The sequence below is a fragment of the Buteo buteo genome, chromosome 7 (genome assembly GCF_964188355.1).
Source record: "Buteo buteo chromosome 7, bButBut1.hap1.1, whole genome shotgun sequence".
NCBI classification, from domain to species: Eukaryota; Metazoa; Chordata; class Aves; order Accipitriformes; family Accipitridae; genus Buteo; species Buteo buteo.
The window spans coordinates 32,788,608-32,810,862 of NC_134177.1; the positions used below are offsets into that span (position 1 = coordinate 32,788,608).

The 22,255-nt window shown below is 44.5% G+C and overlaps 1 protein-coding gene across 3 annotated transcripts; it reads right to left on the minus strand.

Annotated features, from left to right (window-relative positions):
* Window positions 1-1,381: 1,381 nt before the first annotated feature.
* On the minus strand, window positions 1,382-21,912 carry UBE2G2 (ubiquitin conjugating enzyme E2 G2). 3 transcript variants are annotated; one of them, XM_075032303.1, is made up of 7 exons: window positions 21,765-21,900; window positions 18,203-18,305; window positions 14,443-14,478; window positions 14,309-14,354; window positions 8,595-8,713; window positions 5,380-5,520; window positions 1,382-3,458 (listed from the first exon to the last, which is right to left on the minus strand). In XM_075032303.1, the coding sequence occupies exons 4-7, from the start codon at window positions 14,347-14,349 to the stop codon at window positions 3,331-3,333; spliced, it is 429 nt and encodes a 142-aa protein (XP_074888404.1). In that variant the 5' UTR covers window positions 14,350-14,354; window positions 14,443-14,478; window positions 18,203-18,305; window positions 21,765-21,900; the 3' UTR covers window positions 1,382-3,330. The 3 variants fall into 3 exon arrangements, with proteins under 3 accessions (XP_074888404.1, XP_074888402.1, XP_074888403.1); XM_075032301.1 differs by lacking the exon at window positions 18,203-18,305 and having other exon boundaries at window positions 21,765-21,912; XM_075032302.1 differs by lacking the exon at window positions 18,203-18,305 and having other exon boundaries at window positions 1,382-3,443; window positions 21,765-21,907.
* Between the last annotated feature and the right edge of the window lie 343 nt (window positions 21,913-22,255).

Genomic DNA, 22,255 nt, shown 5'->3' on the forward strand with positions numbered 1-22,255 from the left:
CGCGCTTTCAAAGAACTGCTTGCATGCACACAGGCACACAAAACACAATTAATGAATGTCTTGCATCCCACTGTGTGTGTTCTGACACAGCCCCATTTGCCAAGGAAAAAAAAAGCGTGTGTGTGTGTATGTATGTATATACAAAGGCTTTAAAGAGGACGTTGCTTGCATTTTTACAGCTTTGTTGAAGGGTTTTGGTTTGGGGTTTTTTTTAATACAAAAGCCTAAAGCAAATATAATCCAGAAAAAGGGGGGTTTAAAATCTTTAATACTTTACCTGCATGCGTAACACCTGTAGAGCTCCGACACTCCCCAAGGAACATGTTTTATAGTAACTGTTTCAGACTGAAAAAAGGCAACTGCTCAGGAAAACATTGCTACTGGCTAGTATTACACGAGTATTCTTTCACAACGAGAGGATTAAGCCTGTCAGGGAAGTCTATCACAGCATCAACATGGCAGCTTTACAAGCTTCAACTCTCAGGTGTTCCCCAGTTGTGATAAGCTGCCTGCACAGTGAAACTCTCTTGGGGTAAGCTGGGCACAGCAGGAACCCACCCGCCTTCACCCAGTCACGGAGCTGTGCGAGACAAACCCTCATGCTGTATGCTAGGATTCAGTTTATTACGGAATAATGACGATGAAGTTTTATTTCTTTCCTGTGAGTAAAACAAACAGGGAATCTAACACTCCAACTGCAGTGCCATGTCTAAGCCTGTCAATGAACACAAATGCTCACTGCCTGTTTCAGCTAAGCAAACAGCCATCTTTCAGGACAGTAGTTCTCACCTCGACAAGGCAAATTTTAGTCCTCTGAGGTGGGCTTCTGCTTACATTTTGTTGCCTGCAAGACTGCCCAGCATATATCTTCACTCGGTGGCTTAAAACAACCTGAGTTAGCAAGCCTGCTGCATGCCAGTCACTTAAAAAGAAATTATTTTATTTCTAAACAACAGAGATTTGGGGACTATGGAAATTCTCAGTAGGAATTGGACATCCAACTGTCCTTCTCAAATCCAAGAGCTAATATCAGCAGATTTTGAATGATATATTAAAACTCACAATTCACCTGTTGCCATAACAAGACCTTCCTAGGCCAGGTACATGGATCATAACAAGACCTTTGTAAGAAGCAAAGTGCATCACATCTTCCAGCTCTCAGATTTTTATATTTTTCCTTGAATTATCAAGTCATTGCCAGCATCAGAGACAAGACACTTGCTCGGAAAGCCCAAACAACTGTGTCAACTCTTCGACCCCTCTAAAGCATCCCCTGTGTTTTCACTGTGTATAAACCCTTCCACTCCTTTGGACTAAGCCTGTATTGGACTCTTTTGAGCAGTTGTTACCCATATTAAAAACCCACTGCAATGCATTTGCATACATCTAGGAAAGGAGAAAATATAATCACTTTATTTTCAGTATACAGACTAAATTCCACCACAAAATAAAGATAATGAGTGAGCACACATGAATAAAATACTCTGTACTTTAAAAAAGCCCACTCTTGCCATGTCTGCTGAATCCATCATTTGCCACGTGGTGCCCCCAGCTCTCCAGAGTTGTTTCCAAGAGTGGCTGCACTACTCCCAGGAGCAGTGCTCCATCTACTACAATTCAAAAAAAAGCTCCCAGTCTGCATAGATGTGCTACATTTTCCTGTATGCCTTGAAATACTAGTTAGGTACAACACTATTTAATCATCTCTGCTTCCAAACTATGTCAGGTCCCCCTCCCATCCTTACACCAATGCAAGAGGAATTACTTCTACAAGGAGGCAGAATCAGCAAGTTGTAGCAATACAAACTCTTCAGAGGTGCAGAACAATGGTATACCATGATCTGCAGCACAGGAATATGCAGCATGGACAGCAAGACATAAATACTGATGAGTTGTACACATGCACATGCACACAATCACCTCCGTAAAGCTTTCTCCACGGTGCAACTCCTTCAATGTCACAGGCTTGTCACAGGAGGAAAAAAAAAAAAAAAGCCCTTTTCAAATTTAGCCCATTTAAAGCTGCCAACAAAATTTGATTTCATGTGCTATCAATGGGCATGTTATTGCTTGTAGTAAATTGGAGAAGATTTGGACCTACACAGGAGATTCACTTGCAAAGCACAAAGGTCATCAGTGGCCCCTAAGCAGTTTTACAAACTGATTGTGGCTGCTCATGCTTTCCACACCCTCCACCAACGGCTGGCTACAATGTTCTGCAGTTCTAAACATGTGTCTACCATCCCCTAGAGAACACAGTCGGTGTCTTCTCTGACTCATATTTAAATACACAAGAGCAGTCAGCATAAAGAAGTGTTACAGTTCATTTTACAAAATCCATCAGGTCCCTCTTCACTCGTTCACCTGAAAAACGGGTGACCTGGGCTGTAGCGGCAAAGGGCAGCAGTGCCTAATCCTCTCAACACCCAAATGTCAACAGAAGAGGAGCTGACAGTATTGCAGAGATATTTTACATGCCCAGTGGAGCAGACACATTCTCACTAGACTTTCAGGCTGCCAATGACCTACCTCATCCATGGTGAACCTGACAAAAGCCTTTAAGAATCCAGTTTTCACATCTTGCACCTCTAATTGAATGTAAAGTTTACAATTAAGTGTCTTCAAGGAGTAATAAAGCAGCTCTTGGGATTTCTTCCAAGCAAACACTGACTCAAAGGCTCAATACAAACTCACAGTGTTAAATGGGAACACTAGCCCATTCTGGACCCCCAGTCAGACACCGACAACAACTCCCTAGATCTTCTTTTAAAGTTACATGCTGCACAATCACTTTCTTTGCTAATGCATCCTTACTATAAACTTGTTTTACAGCCTCTCTTGCTAACTATACTCTTCAACTCAGTGCTGACTGCAAATGCTGTCCTTAACTTAGCAAGTATCATAAAATTGATAGATTATTTCCTGCCTACTGGTGCTCCAGATGCAATGCTACCTAGAAAAACATACAACTAATTCTTCCAGCAGGTGATCCAAACCAGCTCTGTTCTCAAACAGCAGATTGGTGAAGGCGGGCTGCAGATTGCAAAGTCTCCAAGCTTTCCATACGATGAAGTGAGGTAGCAACAAGCAGCCTTTGAAACAGCATTGTCTCCATATTTTTCCATAGTATTAAATCCCTTTTCCACACAATTTAGTGAGTGAACTAGAGGCTTCTCTGGAGCAGTGGAAGAAGAAAAGAGATGGTAAATAAATAACGAATTATAAGAATAACTAGGCTAATAGTTTTGCAAAGTTTTCCTTTTTGGTACCAGCACTGAGCACTGCTCGTTTTCAGGCGGAGAGAAATACAAAACACTTCAGTCTGTGAGCTTAAAGTCCAAGTGACTTCTGCACAATCTGCTTGGCAATTTTGTTAAATTGTTCTCTGTCTTCCCGCCACATCTTCGAGGCATCTACATTGGCTCCACTTTCATCATTCGGCTCTGAAACGAGAAAGACTGAAAGATAGGTAGGCAGGCAGGCAACGGAGCAAGACCCTCTCGCTTTTTCAATAATGCTTCAGCACTGCCACTTCCCTGTGGCTTTGGCACACTCCTCCTGCTTGGGACTACAGAAACACCACTAAAGAAAATCCAATGACAGTTGCTGGGTTCCCAAATGGTTCTGATTTAACTGATCACAAGAGAATATCACAGCAAGGTTGAGTTTAGGTAAGAAAAAAAAGGCAGAGGAGCAAGACTCTCTTTTGTTTATGCTCTCAGCAGTTGAGCCCCAGCATGCACACGGAACGCCACAACACGGCACCACCAGTGTCATCAAGCGTTTTTAAAACTGCACACTGCTCCCTGCAAAATGTTTTTTCTGGTTCTGCGGCTTCACAGACACAAAGCCCTCCCGACCAGGCCACCCAAACAGGCTCTGTCACTCTTTAGGATGGCTTGTCCTATTAAAAAACAACAAAACAAACCAAGAAAACCCATTGAATGCTTTCATTTCTACAACATCTTTTATCCGAGGATTTCAGAGCACTTTACAAAGTACATTAAGCCCCTGTGACTCCAACACTTCATTTTGTACAGAGGTAAACTGAAACACAGGATTTGTCAGGTTTGTGGTCAGCATACAACAGGACAACTGTCACAGGATTACACAAGCCACTAAGACAGAACATACTCTACCCATTTTGCTTCACACACTAGTCCAAATCCACCCCAGCCCCATTCATGGCAGATATCTTGGGCTCATGTCTTTCTCAACACAATGCTGATGGTCTGCCCTTAAAAGCCAGTAGACACCCAGGTGACCCAGTTTGGTAAGCCTGAGCTTACCCTATCTGCAGAACCAGAGCCAAGAGTTCGCCAGCAGCCTGAAAGAAGCTGACCATTGATGGTTTAGACTAATTCCACCAGAAGCTGTGGGAAAACGGGATGCACAGGCAGAGAATAAGAGAGACCAGGTGACTCCCACACTAACCAGTCTAGGTAAGGCTGCACCACAAACCAAGTTCTTGGAGGCCCCAGGAAGCCCAGCAAGGTACTGTTTGTCTGCACAGCTTCCCAACAGTAGGTTACTATTCTGAAGCTAAAACGGTCCTATGTAAAAATCTCTCGCTTGCTCTTTGATCAACTTTGCTCCTTCTAAACCCTCTAAACCTTCTAAAATCTTTTATCATTCAAAAGGATTCTAAGGGACACAGCTCTGCCCTTTTTGGGCAGTTCCGTGGCTCTGTCCGCTGTGTGGTAAAAAAATCTGACTTTCAGGGAGCTGTACACAACAGAGTTGATCCACAGCCCTTGCTAGATTTAGGGAAAGCCATTTAAAAGGCTGCACAAAAAGTTTTTTCACTCCATTCCTCAAGAAACCATCCCCTGAACCAGAGGTGGCAGAATGGGGTACATTCCCAGGCTGGCAAAAACCAAACAGAAATGGAGGGTGCTGGCTTGTGAATGACAGAGGCCACAGACTCCAGTTTACCGTACTGGTTAGATCTGGCTGGTAACCCTTCAGCTGCTAAAGCCAAATCCAACACAAGCTGTAACCCATAGCTTTAAGACCTGCAAGAGCTAAACAGGCATCACAGCAAATACAAAGACAGAGCACAGGTTTTATGCAGGAGCAGGGAACCAGCTGAGCCTCCAGACCCACCTGCCCATCAGCATCTCCTCTGTTGCTGCTGACCTTGAAGGAAAGCAGTGCAGTTGCTGACAAAGCTGGAAACACCTGTTCAGTTATACTTTTTCAATTGTTTTCAGAGAACTGGTTTATTAATAAATAAATACTAGGGCTTTAAGAACTGTGATTGCTGCTGAGCAGCTTTACATGTCCTTTGCTCGCTTAACAAATCAAACAGCAAGAAGCAGTTACTGAGTTAGCTAGAGCAGCTATCTGAGCTACTGCTAACAAAATAGCAGTCCTTACCTGCCAGCATGCTAACAACTGACAAGAGGATCTTTTCCACACTCTGCACAGGACTCCACCGCTCAGCGCTGCTCTCATATCCCATGGGATCATCCCCAGGAGCATGAAGAATAGAGATGCAAACTCTCCCATCTGGGTAAACTGCACAAGAAGTACAGGGGATTGATTGTTACTCAGTGGAAACACTTGGCCTCTCTTGATCTTTATCACAGATGAATGTTTGGACACAGCCTTTGTATGACTGAAGCTAAACCCAGTTTTAAATTTCCTCTTCCAAAGGCAAGCGGACACAAAAATCTGAAAGACAAAAATCTAGCAACAGTTTTCTTTAAGCAAATGTAACAAACTTGGGTCATCCTTCCCTAACAGAAGCCTGCTGGGAGCACTCCTGTCATTTAATAACCAGTGACAGGCTCCACGGAAAAAGGAAGAGATGCAGCCTAGCGGAACAAGGCAAGTATTTACGCACACACGCAGCTCCAAGTAGGTAACCAGTCCTACTTGAAGGGTAACAGTCACACAGCACTGAATGCATGTTGGAGTCCTTCACTGGACCATGACTATAAAAAGAATTAAGCAAACTTGCTTTGCTGCAGCAAGGAGGGAAAAGTGGTATGCTATAAACAATATAATCGATCTTATTTTGAACATTACTGAGGTGCAACCAGAAGAGTTCACACTACTTTTTAAAATTTTGCTTAAAGCTCTGCTGCATTAAAGTGCATGGAAACAAGGTAACCTGTCAATTAAGGATACAGACATCTTCCCCTCCCACCTGTAGCATAAGCAAAGCTTGTGCAACAGTAGAAGTCGTCTGCACAGACGCAGGACTCCACTGACTTGATAATGAGGCCTAAGAAAGGTTGAAGAGGCAACACAAAGAGAACAGAGTTAAAAACACTGCTTTAGCAGCATGGCCTAATTCTGCAGCCTCCCAAGGCATGACAACTTTATCTCAGTACTTCCAGTGCTTCTATTCCTTGGGTGTCCAAACCTGTGCCATTGCCAGGTGAACAAGACAAAACAAAAAGAGGGAATGACCGCTGGAAGCAGTTGTGCTCATTTCCAGTTCCTTCCATTCACCCAGCTAATGTCTGCACAAGCCTGCAACACGTAAGCACTTTGGAAGACTTTTATTTGCATCCCCTCCTGCAGCCCCAGGCTGGGGACTGGAGCTGGTCTAGCTGTAGCTGGAAGAGATGAAAACAGCACGTGCTCAATCAGGACTTCTCCTTACAAGTTCAGAACACACTGGCAGAAGGTATTTCACTTGTAATTTACTCTAATGTTTTTATGTAGTGCCTCATTTAAAACAGCTGGACCACAGCGGCACAGTCATGATAGCAGAGACTGATTCCAGGAAGATGTACGCATCTTCCCACTTTGTCACTAAGTGCTAACACAAGACTTGCCATTAATTGCTACTTTGAAGTTATCTTCACCAGAGCATCCACGAACATAGTTTTATTTTAAGAGAATATAGTACTGTGGTATCTCAATTCCTCCTGTACATAACATAAACTGCAAAGATAAGGGGAACACAGCAGACTTTTTAAAGATTTTCCTTGCAACTCCTCACAGGTGGAGGAGTAAGCACTTAAGGAACAGAAAAAGCACAGCACAGCCACCCATTTCTACAGCCTTTCTGGGTATAACCAAACCATCACAATCTTACCCGAGAAGAAAGATTGAAGTATCTACTTTAGGTGATCTCAACTTTAGATTAACATGACCCAGAGTCATGGGACTTTAAAGAGCTAAGCTGACCATCCAGTATGTTTCAGTTAACCCCACGGGGGGAGCACCCACATGTAGAGCCACTCTGTAACACATGAGAGTCAGGCAGTTCGTGCTTCTCGGCACCCCACTCCTCCTGGCTATGCTGCCCACAAAGCAGCTGCGAGCAGTGAACCTCAAGCCAAGGCCACAACTGCAGCTGCAGAGTATTGCCTGGACACAGATTTGCCCACAGAGACCAGTTCCACCAAGAAGTTTGGGTGAATTAGTCCAGTTGGAGCAAGGTGTCAATGCGGCCGCCCTGCTTCCAGGTGCCAAATGCTGCACTGCTGCAGACATCAGAGGTGATGCTACACTGCCTTGGGCACATCCACACAGTTCGATGCTGTGACATGCAGGTGTGTCTTCCACAGGAGAACAGGAAGATGTGGATTAAATGGGCAAGAATCCGCATCAGTGGTGCTTCAAGAAGGAAAGAAGAACTTCAAGAAATTGCAGAATTCCTTGGAATAGGATGAAATAAATCGATTCCCAGCTGACATTAAGATCTGCGTTATGCAAGTGCAGGAACGTCAGCTGGGAAGGAAACACTAGGCAGGAGGGCAGCATTTTCCTTTTACTGCTCTCAAGTGGCAGAGAGCTGACAGCCTAGAATACAGATCCAGCCCACCAAATCTGGGTGATGATAAACAATCTTTATGCAATCCATGTTGATTTAGCAGATGTCATAAGCAACAATTTTACAAAGAACGCCAAGGCTGACTCCAGAAAGCAGTGCTCCAGGCTGCAAAAGGGGACTTTAAGGTTTTTACCTGTCCAAGGCTCAAACTTGTTAGCTGTACTTGTTACTTCAATTACTTCCACTGAAAAGTCTTAAGATAATATTGTCACCATCAGAATTGCAGAGAAAAGGCCAGCAAAGTCTTAATATTAAATGCCTGCAAACGTGTCATCTACTTGGACGGAGTACTCTGTAATTCAGAAAGATCACATCAGAAATGTCACTAAACTTGTGACTTAATGGGAAAAAAGCCATGCTGCCTGATGAAGCTGCAGCCACACTTTGGTGAACATGAACAAATTTTCACTCATTACAGTAACATCAAACTATTTAAATACAAGCCACAGAGCAAGACTCGAAAGAGTCTGTATTAATTCACTAAATCTCACATCATGTATAGAAGATCTATCTTTGGACTATTTAGACAATAGTTACAAGTATTCCTGGAATGATCTTAAAGACAGTGAAATTGTTGGAATCTTTATTGGACTATTTATGACCAAAAGATATATGAAGAATAATGTGATAAGTGACAGAGCAAAATTGCTGGACAGCTGAACACTCCTACTGCATGCTCAAGGTTGGAAACAGAGAGAACCACCCCTTGGGAAGGATGCCAGCTCTCCTGCTGCAAAAGTCTGTTTCTAAGGTGCACAAGCAACCCACTCCCCCATATGTCCTGCTGCATCACACTCACTGTTCGGATGGAACATCTCGCACGTGAACCTCATCTTCGGAGGACTTAACGGGTAGTCGAGTGGAAAGCTCAAAATAGCAGGGAAAACCCCATACTCGAAACAGGTGTCTTCAGGACCCCTAGAAACAGATAAAAAAGCTATTCACCAGAGTTTTAAATAGTTCTTTCAACCAAAAGACATTTTAGGAGATTTGGGTTATATCATCTTCTCCAGAAAACAAAGAGTTAATGCACTCTTAGCCTACACCTCATAAACTTAAATCCAAATATGGGGTTTGGGAGGGAAGGGGGAAATCAAAGCTTGCACACTAAATTACTAGGAAGGTCACAACACTGCTTAATTAGCAGGGTGTGTCTGCATATAATTGGAGTATCTGGCTCCAAGGCATGTTCCAGGATTTGAGCATCTGCACGTCAAGAGAAAGCAGAGGCAGGTGTGGGACTCCTGTGCCTTTGAAGATACTGTTATGCTGCACAAGACAGAGATGTCAAATGCTGTAGCTCAAAAGTAATTTATAAAACCTCGGAGATTCAAACTGCCAGTATTGAGCATAACCACAAATAAACACTCAGCACTATCTGATGCAAAAAATACAGCAATGTTTTGTAAAAATAAAAACACAGCTCAGGGACCATAATTGCTAGATGCAGGACAACAATGTTTCTTTGCAGACTTAAGGTATTTAGTTTGCACTCCCTCAAGTGCACGAGGAGAACAAATGGCTGCATCAGGGTTCTTGTAGAAACATTTCCTTATTGTGCTCATCATCTAGTTCAAAGTGCAATCAAGTTACGAATATAGACAACTATTTTACTCTCCCTACGTAAAACGTTTTTGGAAGGTGAGCAAAAAAGTTTATTAGGCATGATTTATTCGAACTTGAGGAACCATCTGGAAGTTATAACACAAACATGATCTCCCTTGATTATAAAGATCATGAAACAAGCTTCATCACTGAAAGTCTTAGCCAAGGAAACCTCATGTATTTAGTAAAAAGCTCCTCAAACAAGGGTTACACTGTCTGGGAAATAAAGTTTAGGAAAATATTCATGCCACCTCCTTCCAATCCACATTCTCCATGCCAGAAAGAACATAAAAGCTCAAGGACTCCTAACAGTTAAGGCTGCAAGTGGTAATCTACAGAAAAAGAAAATTGAGACCAGCAAAACCTAAAGCCCTAGGAGGCTCACTCTCTTAAACTTTGGGATTCAAAAGACTTGGCTGCTAGATAAACACACGAACTATGTGATTTAAACCTGAATATTGACACTAGCAGGTTAGATTAAAGAAATGCATCAACATACTGCAAGAATGAAAGCTAAATCATCTCAACCATTTTGTTCCCTTTCTGGCCTTTTCCCTAAATTTAGTCAGGATTCAATTCACATCTGAGAGTACACTGAACGCATTTTTTCATGAACATTTTAATTCGAGCTGCATTTTAAAGGCTTATTGTTGAACTTCTAAGAGTATGTACATACACGCATTGAAAAGCTGGTGGGTGTCTTATGTTCTGTTTTGAGAGCAAACACACAGCCTTAAGGGCTCTTCTGTCAAATATGTTAACCCAACATGCTCCATTTCAGGGCCTGTATTATGTGAGCAAAATGCTTTTCTTTTAGCCACTCATTGCTGCCAGGATCAACTTCAAAGAAATTATTAAAGTTAATCCAAGACAGCATTTGCAACTACAAAACACTCAGGAGGCTGCAACGTTTAAACTTGACAGCATCACTTTCAGTTCAAAAAGGACATTGGCAGGGCCAGAGAGGTAAAGAGCACAGCACCTCTTGAAATCTTTGCAGAGCAGGTGGTGTGATTGCAAAGTACACCACATTCAAAGCCTCCATGCCTTATGCTATGATCTCATCTGAGCTGCTATGCTAGTCGAAGTCCAGACTACCCAGTACTCGATTAGGGTTCCTCCAAGAAACACCCAGACCATGCAGTGGTGACACCCGTCCCACTGAGCACAGAGCACTGAGCCAACAGGCCAGTTGCCTTCAGCAGTTCCCACACCCCAGGGAAGACAAAGCACTGGCCACTACTAACTGCATGCACACAAAAGGCACTCATTCTGCACAGGCTCGAGGCATGTAACTCTAAGAAAAACCTTGTCTTAAACCTGCTCCATCTAAGACTCTTTACAGCCTGCAAAGCAGGCAGTCTCTGCATCTTTTTCCATACCCGATGCTACTCTACAGACTTCCCTAAAGCATTGAGAAGCAGACGTCAGTTCTCCTCCGGCCATTGTATGGCATTAAATGACTTGCTAGACAACCAGACTGCTTAGTTGTGAGAGAGATGTAATGAACAACTCTGTTGACATAAGATACAGAATGAAAATAAGAAACTCTTAACTCCATGAGCTGGCTATTACTTAGGCAAGGACAAGAAAAGGATGGCGGGTATCTGCCAAAATAAGAGGGAAAAGCACATTGACAAGGACAATTAATACTATAATCATAGCTTCACATACATTTGTAAATGGCTTCTTATTTGTAAAAAGATGCTGGAAGAAGACCAAAACCCACAGTCATCAGATGCTGTCAAGGGGAATTCCATGCTAAACAAAAGTCATAAGCCTAATTATAGATCTAATTACCTTTCTAGACAGGTTTTTGGTAAGTTGACTTCAATTTATACTGTTTAGTTTTCAAGCCATCTTTAGTTCTTAACAATTATGTGGTTTTGCATCTTTTGGGGATAAACTTTAAAAGCAACACACACTTGCATATGCCAACCAAAGAGGGCAAAACTTGGTCTCGAAACATTCAATTCATTAACTTGCACAACACAACGCAGCCTGTAGGACCTCACGCAGCGCTAAGAAATCAAGCGGCATTATGGTAAACTCTCTTGACATGCTGGGGCTATTTATCACCACAAATAAGTCACCCTGTTGCAAAGATTTGGCTTTCATAAGTACTCTAATTCAGCTACTGTTTCATGTCTCATCAAAAGGGTGCATTTTACCATCAGGCTCCAAACCTCCACCATTCAGAAAGACTACCACGTTTTATTTTCAGTTGTGGATCTACTACACTCACTTTGGGAGCATAAGAACTGTTCTGTCATTCAGACATGTGAATACAGCCTTAACATTTATATGTTCAACATTTATCCAGCACTGCTGCTGCAAGCAAGAACACCAGAAATACAAATTATTACCACCATTATTTTAAAAGGCATTATTTTATCTCTGAGAGAAGCTATTACACCAATCTGTGTAACATTACCTAGCCCACCTCTGAACTGATAAACAGGCAATGTCTTTTCTCTCTAAGGTCTCTTTTTTTTTTTTATTTATTTGCCATTACATGTGCTCTAGCTTTATAGAAATTGGGTGAAGGGAAAAAAAAGTGTTCTAGTCTGTTCTTCATTCTTGTGCTACTTACTTACCTTTTACACTTCATCTGTCTAAAAATTTTATGCCAACTATAATTTCCTCATCTGCACTTCTTTCATTCCCATAATCTCACACAGCACATTTGAGATTACAAAACATTCAAGAAGATTATCACAGACAAATATAAACAAGTCATTTAGTTTGCTTTCCAAATGTACGCAAATACTTCTACTAATAAGAGTTTTGTAAAGAGATGAAAGTAACCAAACATGTTTAGGGTAAATACGTTTCTATTGTACCACAGCTTCAGAATTTAGCAGACCTCAAAATATAATTTTATTATGACACACACACAATACAGAAACCAAAATTAAAGCACCTCCACCCCTCGTTTTGTGCTGACAAAGACCTGAAGCTCAACACTCAGCACTTTCAATGGCTTTCAAGTCTGCAAGCGGCTCCTCTGTTGTTTAAGAATTTGTCATGGGAAACATCAGAAAAAGTATTTTCTGATGTAATGAACCAAATCCAAAAGTACTTCTGTGTCCCCCCCATGAAAGCTCTACTCAACCACAAAATCTCTGCTATGAGAAAGTACCAATAGGCAGGAATTTCCTTCCAGATTCCAAGAAGTGCATTAAATCCTCTGGAATTTCCATACTCCAAGCAACACACAGCTGTCTGAACTGAAATTTGGTACATTACAAAGCGCGTCTTTCAGAAAAGTGATAACTATCCCACTTGCAGAAAGAGAAAGTGTAAGACACTGCAGCCAAAATCTTTGGTGTCAGGCAACAAACCACCTATTTCCATGCTAAGTGTTTAATTTCAGGAGACTGAGCTACCAGGAAGTACCACCTATTTATCACAGGATAAATTGCTGCACATAAGCAGAGGCATTTGCCAACTCTTCATATCAATCAGCGAACAAGCAGTGGTAATCCTAATCTCCATTTACCAAGGCCTAAAATAACTCGGAGGCTCACGCTTGCCATAAAATGGGATCACCCACGCAGCTAGCTTGTGTGGAATAGGTGATGTGCTACAGGTTGGTACGCTTTTGTATTGGTTGCATGCCTGATCCCAAGAAATCTTGTTTTTCACCCCTAGACAATACACTCCAAGCAAACTGAGCTAGGAAAATTCTGCCACCCATGCTTACTGAGAATCTCCTAAGTCAGCACTAGTGGCTGCAGTGAAAACCTGCCAAGAACACAGCAGGCACACTGTGAGCGGGGCCACAGCCACCACCTGCTGCCCCCAGCATCCTCTGGGACCCCCTGGACCTGGCTGAAGGAAAGGAAATCACCAGCTCTTACTAAAGGAATCTTGAAATACAGAGCCTGGATCTACCCTAACAACAGATCATCAGCTTCAAGACAAACTTAGCCGTTTGGAGCTTCTTCATCTTTTCATTCTGTAGTATTTGCATAAATTGTCAGACCTGAGTGACAGAGGTCTCTCTTCCTCTCTCCTGCCATTTCAGAACTTTATTTTGTAAAACTCACCAGTTATTCCGTGCACTCAAAGTTCCCAAAGAAGGGCACAGCATGAGTAAAAGAGTACAAGCAAGAGAGAAGATGACTTTTAAGATGCTGGGCAAGAAGATTTTGTCTTTTCATGGCAAGTTTTTCTACGAACAACTGGGCCTATCAGTTCAGGAGTGGAAGGAGGAGGACACAGCTTTGTAAAGAAGTCTTGGTCACCCCCCAAAACGCAACAGGTAGTCATCAGAGCTATTCACCAATAGAGGAGCTTTCTACATGGAACCACTGCACCCAACATCTTTACACCAGCAGCTGATTCATGAAGTGTAAAGAATTTCACAAGAATTTTTTTTTTAAATTTGAATACTTTCTCAGATCAATCCCCTTCCATTTTTCTAGAAAAAAACTGAATAGTTAGTAAACTAATTTTAGATATTAATTTTTTTATTCTGTCACTGATAATCTGTGTATTTTGCTCCACTTAAAACATGAGAAAAACCTGTCCTATATTTGCAGTTGAGTAAAGTTCTCAACAGGTTTGTGTGATCTACATGCAATTAATTGTTTCCTACAGTGTTTGTATATGCAACGTATATCCAAGGGAGCCCAAATGAGTATTCCTGTCAAATTTGCACGTTACTTATGCTGAATGTTGCTTACTATAATGACACCTGTACAACAAATGATCACTTAAGTCCCAATGCTGCCTCTATCACACTGTTTAAATTCCAAATATAATTCCCAGTTTGGGTCAGAAAAGAAGCTCCCAGTAAAAGGTAGGCCAAGGTCGATGTTATGCAGAACTGATATATTTTTTGCATTCTTGTTCTCCTAGAATCTAATCATAGTGTGCAGATACAAACCAGTATCAACTTACATAATCAGAGCTTCCCACTCAAAGAAGTTCTCTTCATTCATGGGACCTATTAAGAAAAAAACAAAATAACACTTAGCGCTACCTGAAAGCAAGGCAACAACTTCACAGTGCACAAACCCTGCTCAACTCCTCACCTGCTACGATCCCTTCCGGCGGGTTCAGGGTCAGCTCTATAAAAACAAAAACACAAGGAAGGTTAACATGACCTACAAGCCCGAGCATTTTGGCTACCATTTGGATGGTCACAGCTTAGCACAGAGGCCCCGCCAGCAAATACCCTGGGGGAAAAGCTTGAGGACACCTTGGGAGAAATGTTCTGGCCATGCTTTACTGCACAAGACTCCACATCCAGAAGGCCCAGTATCACACTGCTGACAATTTAACTTCTTCATGCAAGAGAGTTTTGTAGCCAACATTATTTGCTGTTTTGTGATTTTTCAGGCTCCCAGAACTAGTCCTCCCAGGGGCAACAATTTAAAACTGAGAAGGAAGGAAAAAAACTCTTTCCACAAAGCATGAGGAACACTCTCCTCTCTGAGCACTGTGGTATCTGCAGGTACAAACTCAACAGCCTGAAAAGAAAATGGATTGTATTCCCATAACCCCTCTGCACCAATTCAGACTTGGCAGCATCACAATACAAACCCCAAAACAACGCAAAAAGTTGGAGAAGCAGAAGCAAGAGAGACTTGACAAGCGGCTCTGTTCCTTGAATTTAATTCGACTCCCCCTGCATTGCCTGGAAAATGCGAGTAAAAAACAGAAGCAGCAATAAAGCAGCCATGGCTGCACAAGGCAAGTTTGGATTCATCACCCCTCACTTTCTGTAGGAAACCGGTACAATTCCCAATTCATACAATAACCTCCAGCAGCAGTACCTCATTTCCAGCCTGCTGAAGCCCAGCACTCTGTGCACTGATAAAATAATAACCAGTTTTTCTACTATCTAGTGCAATGACCATCAACTTCCAGTTTCTGAAGTCCTGCAGGGTGGTAGCAACTGGTGAGGTAAAGTCCAGCTGCGCACAGGCAACCAGTGGACCTGCAGTCCCTGGGGGGCTGAACACCAGCCCCACAGCTCCAAGTGAGACGTGGGGCAGCCAGCAGGACTGGTGGCAGGAGGCAACGCTCCAAGGGTGTCAGACCGGAGGAGGTGACAGGATGAGGCCAACTTAAGTAAGGCCTGTGAGCTGCTTACCTAGAACAGTGTTTCCTAACCAATGGCCTGTGGACTGCTAGTGGCCCATAACACAGAAAAAGTGGCCACAGGAAGCGCTATGCACTTTCCCACTGAGATGGGGAAAACAAGCAGGAATACGGACTCAGGGAATATGGGAAGTCACAAACTGATAAACGAGACACCTGACCTAATTTCTGTTAGGCTATACGTGAAAACTGTGGGTAGTGCTGCACAAAACAGCACAAGGATTTTTGTCTTAAAACAGCTAAGTTACTGTTGGATTCAAAAATGTACTGAGATACACCAACAGGAAAGATAGTGAAACTCTTCTGTTCACTCACATTGCCATTAACTTTGGCAAAGACCTCTCCAACTGAAGTTCAAAAGCACAGCAGCAGATTGAAACTCAGCGTTACGGTTTCCCACAAAGTCCTGATGTTAAGGAGCAGGTTTTTCCAGCTTGATAGTGGGTCTCTAACAGCTTTTCTTGTTGATGTTTTTAGACAGAAAGAGGGAGATGTCAAACCCAGCAGCTCCTGGAATAATTTTGCTCCATCTTGTGGCTCTCTCTAAGAAGAAAATCCCTCTGATATTTCCCACAATTTCCCTTGAAAAGCCCAGCAGCTTTCGCAGCTGCCCAGTGGCAGCATCTGCATGTCCCCTGCAGCGGGCAGCCATGCAGAGGTGTGCCGTACAGCTCTCCACCCCCAAGGAAAACTGGGGCGATGGGAAGCAAGAGCCAAACTGTGCCAAGCAAAGGCCTTCACAAGGATGGAGGTTTAATTCTCTACTTCACCTTGCTCAGCTCTCCCCTTGGAGATAGGCAAAAGAGGTTTCCATCCTTAAGGATCAGGCAAAGAGGTAACTGGGCAGTGCAGGGGCACACGAGCTTTGATTTTGAATGGCTGCTACTATGCCTGGTCATTGAGGAAGGAAAAAACCCTTTTCCACATGGATGGTCACATTCTACCCTGTGATTTCTTCTAGAGCCGTTCAAAGGGAGATTGGAAGCACAGCTTTCAGGAGCTACACAGCACGAACTGCCAGTAGCTGACACAGCATCAGCGGCTTCAGTCTTACCAGAGCCTCCAAAATAGGGTCACTTTAATGGAATGTCAGGGGGGATATTTTCCAATTATTTTTAAGTAAGCAGCAAAAAAACCACACGATCAGAGCATTTGTTTTAAACTTTCACAAGTCAGCTCGGCCAAATAGTCTCCTACCCCACTCTCCTCTGCAACCCTGTCCCTCTGTGGCTGTCCTCCCAGACAAGTCGCGTGGCACAACAGGAGCATGTCAGCAGATGAAACAGCCCACCCTCTGCTCTCCACAGCATCCGGCCTGGAGTAACTTCTGGCTAGCCCAAGTTTGGCCTCCTGGCCTGCAAGACAACCCCCCCACTGCCCCGCATGCATGGTTTAAAGCTTTCCCAAGGAAAGCTCTCCCCCTCTGCAAGTACCACGCCATGCTGCCCTCTCACCGTCCACCCACGACAGCAGCATGCCAGCACATACGCACACCCCAGGCACCGTCAGCCGACGGCCTCAAACACTGATGTGCAGTTTCTGTTCCTGCATGCGCTATTTCCCAGCGACAGCAAGGAGCTGAACCCTCTGCCTGTGCTGAGCATGGACAGCATCCAACACAAGGCATTGATGGGGGAAACGCGGATCCTGAAGCTACACCAGCCACCACCTTCCTGTGCTGGTATTTTACATGGTGCTATCTATCAGAGCTGCCACCACCAGGAGCCGGGGGATAAAGCAGCCTCCCGATATGCAGGGAGCACCCTACCGCCAGGCAAGCCTTCATGGTTCCTACAGAGAAAATGCACAAGCAGCAACATCCTATTAAGGGATTCCAAGAGACGGAAGGACAAGCAGTCAATGTGGAAAAAAGGATAAAACAGAAAGCCAGAAAAGGAATCAGTTTTGAAAGAGGTAAAGGGGAAGGCCAAGAAAAGTCTCTGTGGAAAACAAAGGAACAGCAGAGTCTCAAGGAGAAGCTGAGGCTGGCAGCTGCTGCTGGAAGGCAAGGTTGTGGTAACGTATAGGCACCAGGTCACCTATACATCACCAAAACCACCTCAGGGTGCCCCAGGGTCTCGGGGGGGTTGTAGGGAGCTCTCTACTCAGACACATGTGTTGGGTGCATGTCGGAGGAGCCCATGGTGCAGCCCACCACCTGATTCAGAGCAACATCTCTTCAGCACTGGAGAGCATTTGGAGCAGTTTCCTTCTTTGCATCCTCCACAAGGCATCCTATTCGGTTTGCAGGGTGGTTCTGCTGCACACAGTCAGAGGATTTGCTTCCAAATCAAAACGCGATGAGTCCCAGCTTGTAGCACCACAGCTAAACCTTACTTAAAAGCTTTTGCTTGTAAGCTGAGACTGAATGAAACGGAGCCAATGCTAGTGAAGTGCAACGCTTCTATTAGGAACTTGGGGCAGATTTGGGTGCAGACACAATCAATGCCTCCCTTTTCATTTCACTGCTCATTATGGAGTCATCACTCCAATTATGGCCAAATTATGCCTTGGCCAAAAGGAGGAGAACTGAAAACACACCTTTTTGTTAAAGCAGTTAATAAAGGCTGATCACATTCTTAAAAGAGAAGTTCAGCAGTATGCTTTCTAAAAACTCTATCAATTTAGCATATCTCCAAGGTGATTTAAATGCACCAGACTCAGGAAATATTATGGGCACATACTCACCTCAGTATCTGACAGCATCTGGACTGAGATGCTTGAAACCAGAATCTTGTTCTTTCCGCTCTGCCAGAAATTCTGTTTTCTTCTCTCCTCTCTGACGTAGCATCTGATCAGCATAAGGCAATTTGAGCTCAGACGGACACACAGCGCAGTGTGTGTCTGAGATATTTCCTCAGTGTTACACTTAGGAAAGAGCATTTTCAAAGCACGTGTAACAGGGACAGCTGCAGAGGCCTACTGCAAATGTTCATCCCTCTCTTCCCCCCCCGCCGAGAGAGCGGCTCATTGCAAACCTCACTGCTGCCACGGGACTTTTCTTCAGCTCCACGCGAACTCTCTCTAAGCAGTAAGGATAGGAAGCACCCACTGAAGCACTGCCAGATTCTGTTCTGTACAACAAAGGTGTATTTCTTCTGTGAACTCTGAAATCTCCAAATTAATGTAAATCTCCTCTTTTTAACCCAACAGCACTCCCAATGATACCTGTTGGCATTACAACCCACTGCTCTATTGCCTCTTTGTACCAGAAAGGAAGTACAGTGCATACAACTAGGCACTACAATTGTTGTGTCTCCACAGATTTGACTTAATACTTTCAACGTAACCCATTTTAGATTTAAAAAGTTCAGCCAGCGATAAAGACATCTTCAAGATCATGCAGCCAGGAAACAGTAAACACAGAAGAAGAAGGTTTCCATCTCTTAACTCTCACAAACATAACCTGCTATTGAGAGACTCATTTCAGGCCTTAACACTATTCTAAATCTAGAATCAACAACAAACACATGCTCTAACAGAAAGTATGCCCTTTTTTATATCTGATTTTTTGGAAAGCCTTATCTAAATTAGTTCTGGCAGAGTAGAAAAATACTTGAATAAATGTGAGACAGCAAAAAGTATGAGACACTCCAAACATGCAAAAAAAGACCTGAATGAGGACAAAAAATAAATCCATCTCATCTGGCTGCCCAGAGCCACCTTCCCTTCCTTCTCCACAAAGAAGGGAAAACAGTGCAATTTCACAGCCTCTCCCAAAATGAAATAATGTATTTGGGCTCCAACAGGTAGAAACTCCTTACAACGTCAAACATTTTTCACATAAGGTAACAATAAACCTTTATTTACAGATTTAAACACGAGCACGCACATACACAGGGAAAATCAAAGACCAAAACTAAAAAATAAGCAAGTAAGGAAAGAATTAGAAGTCTGGTAAACAAAATACACCCACCAGCAATGCACTGACTGCCAGACATCTCTGTTGTGACTAGAAGTAACTGAAGGGAAGAGATAGAGAAGAAGAAAACTAAAGAAAAAAAAAATTGTGTGCACAAATATACACATAGATACATACAAGATTTCATCCGAGGTGGGCAGCCAGGAGGAAGTGTAAAGTCACTTCCACACTCACACTCACCCAGGGCCACGCAGTGCTTATGCCCGCACCAGGAACATACATCGGGAACATGCATTGTCAGGAGGGAGCTCGAAGTTCAAGCAAAGCTGAACCTCAGACTAGAGCCCCGTCCCCAGACAGGACCTTCTCTTTTCCTGCAAAAAGAGGCAGCAGAACTACCTACAGCCAGCAACTATTTTTATTTTTCAAAATAACTTTCGCTGAAAATTTCTACAGGACAAAACAGCTTCTGAAGAGCTGCGACTGCCCAGTCTTTTCGGAAACACTAGTGAAGCGTTATAATTCAGGCTTGATTCTGGGCTTTGTAGCAAAGTTTGATGAGAGCACCCACTAAAGGAAAGTAACAACCCTGGAAATGTACACCTAGCATAGGGTAATCCAGGCAGCCACAGAAACAGAAAAGTCTGGCTTACCCTAATTCTGTAACTCAGGTCTCCAGAAGTAAAAGCACTGTACACTTAGTCATTGTAGATTACATTCATTTTTTACAACACTATGTTTCATTAGAATTGGGAAAGTATTTATAAAGGAGGATCACAAACAAGATGGTAACTCAATTCATGGCAAGTGTTACCCTGGGAAACTACCGGAGAAGATTCACATAATGTCTGCCTGTAGCATTAAGTCAAATTCTTTTTGATGCTATTTAATATCACTTTTTCCTACAGAATTAATTAATACAAGACATTCTAGTAAGATCTCAGGGCTTCTCAACAACAAAGGATCAGAAACACTTCTTGGGACTAACGGGATTTATGTAAGAGAACAGATAAAAGCAGAGTCAAGTCTTTTTGCAGCTGCCTTTCAGGTCAGTGCTTCTGGATTACAACAGAAAAATGCAGGTTTCTAAGACTTGCTGTTGGCACAAGCTTTACCTGCACAACCACACCGGCGGGGCTTGCTCATCATCCCGAGCGGCTACCAGCAGTAGCCCGAGCAGCAGGGGGAACCCACGCCAGCCTCAACCCTCGCAAACACCTGCGTGATGGTTCAGCTTAGAGACCTGTGCTCTGCAGAGCAGCCTGAGAATAAACACAGTACTGGCAGGAAACATGTGTCTATAAATACTCTATTTTATACAGGCTGGAGTCTTCCACGAAATGATGGTAAAGTGAGAAACAACTCCTCGTCCCTGGACAATGTTGGGAGCTCTGTAAATGACCTTCACTGGAGCAGGAGACCAGTTCTTATAGCTGAACACCAAACACGTCTTTTTTTTTCTCCATTCTATTTCCTGGCCTTAAATAAAAGCCAGAACATCAGAGGCCAAAAGCAACTAACAAACAAACAGGCAAAAAATATTTCTTGCCCCAAAAAGGCACCTTTGGACACCCCGCAAGCTCACCAGGAAGCATGTCACCCACCGCAGGACAAATGGGATGTCCAGAGGGAGCCAGCCTGCAGCAGCAGGTCCCTGCTCCCTGTGGTGGGGCCAGCAAAGATAATCTCCCACAGATTTTTAAACAAAGTAGTCTATGTTGTTGATCACTACATTCGAGTTTCAAGGCTGTTACTAACCGCTGCGCTTCCATTAAGGTCTTGACAAACACCTCTAATTATCTTTGAGGTAACAAAGCTTTGCAACAGAGGCTTCCCTTGCTGCATTTTGTTCCACCTGGAAAATTTAACGGGGTACAAACCAAAAAGAATTGGCCACTGGCCCAGGATCCCCAGGCCTTCCCCATGACTAAGCTCCCCGTGCCACTGTGTCCCAGCCGAAACAGCCGGGGCTCGTAGCCAGGGTCGGTGCACAGGACGGTTTCCCACCGAGGCCTACTGCAAGAGCGAAGGGAGAACCGCCTCGCAGAGGGAGCAGCAGTGCCAGCCATGTCTCCCCTCTTCCACAGCCGCGCTTCACAGACCCCAGCGCCCCCTAATCCCCCGCCCCGGGTGTCTCTCTAGGGAGGCAGGGAAAGCTCCACAGGCCGAGTGGAGCCGAGCAGCCGGCGGGGACCGGGAAACCGCGGCCGGCGGGGGCACAGGGAGGTGCCCCGGGGGGAGGGACGCCCACGGCCTGCCCCGCCGCCGTCACCACCCCGCCCGGCCCGCGGCCTCCGGCCCTCCCGGGCTTTCAGAAGGATCCCGTCAGGAGAGGCAGCGGAGAGGGAAGACCAAGGAGTGCCCGGCCCCGCCACTCCCCGGACTCACGCTTGTACTCGGCCATCAACCGCTTGAGCGCCGTCCCCGCCATGGCGCGGCCCCGCCGCTCCCGCCGTCGCTTCCGGGCGGACGGCTAGAGAGGACGGCTAGAGCGGTCGGCCGCCTGCCCCTCCGCCTCTATGATACGCACCCAGTCCTCCCAGTGCCGGAGCCGCGCATGCGCAGAGCGGGCGCCCGCCCTGCGCTGCGCCGAGCACCCCCCGGGCAGAAAAAAAAACCACCTCAGGCGAGAAGCGCGTCAGGGCTGCACGGAAACGGGCGGGCCCGGCGGCGACCCTTCAGGTACGAGGCTGCAGAGACGGAGGGAGAAACGACAGCTGCTCGCCGGGGAGGGGAGGAGAGAGAAAAGAAGGCGGAAAGTCGTATTGTGCGGCGAAATGCCCCAGGGAGGGTGGGTTTTGCTGCTGAGGGAGGGGTGCAGCGGATTCCCCCTGGGACTTGCAACACTTCGCTGCCGCCTCAGAAGGCTCCAAGGTGGA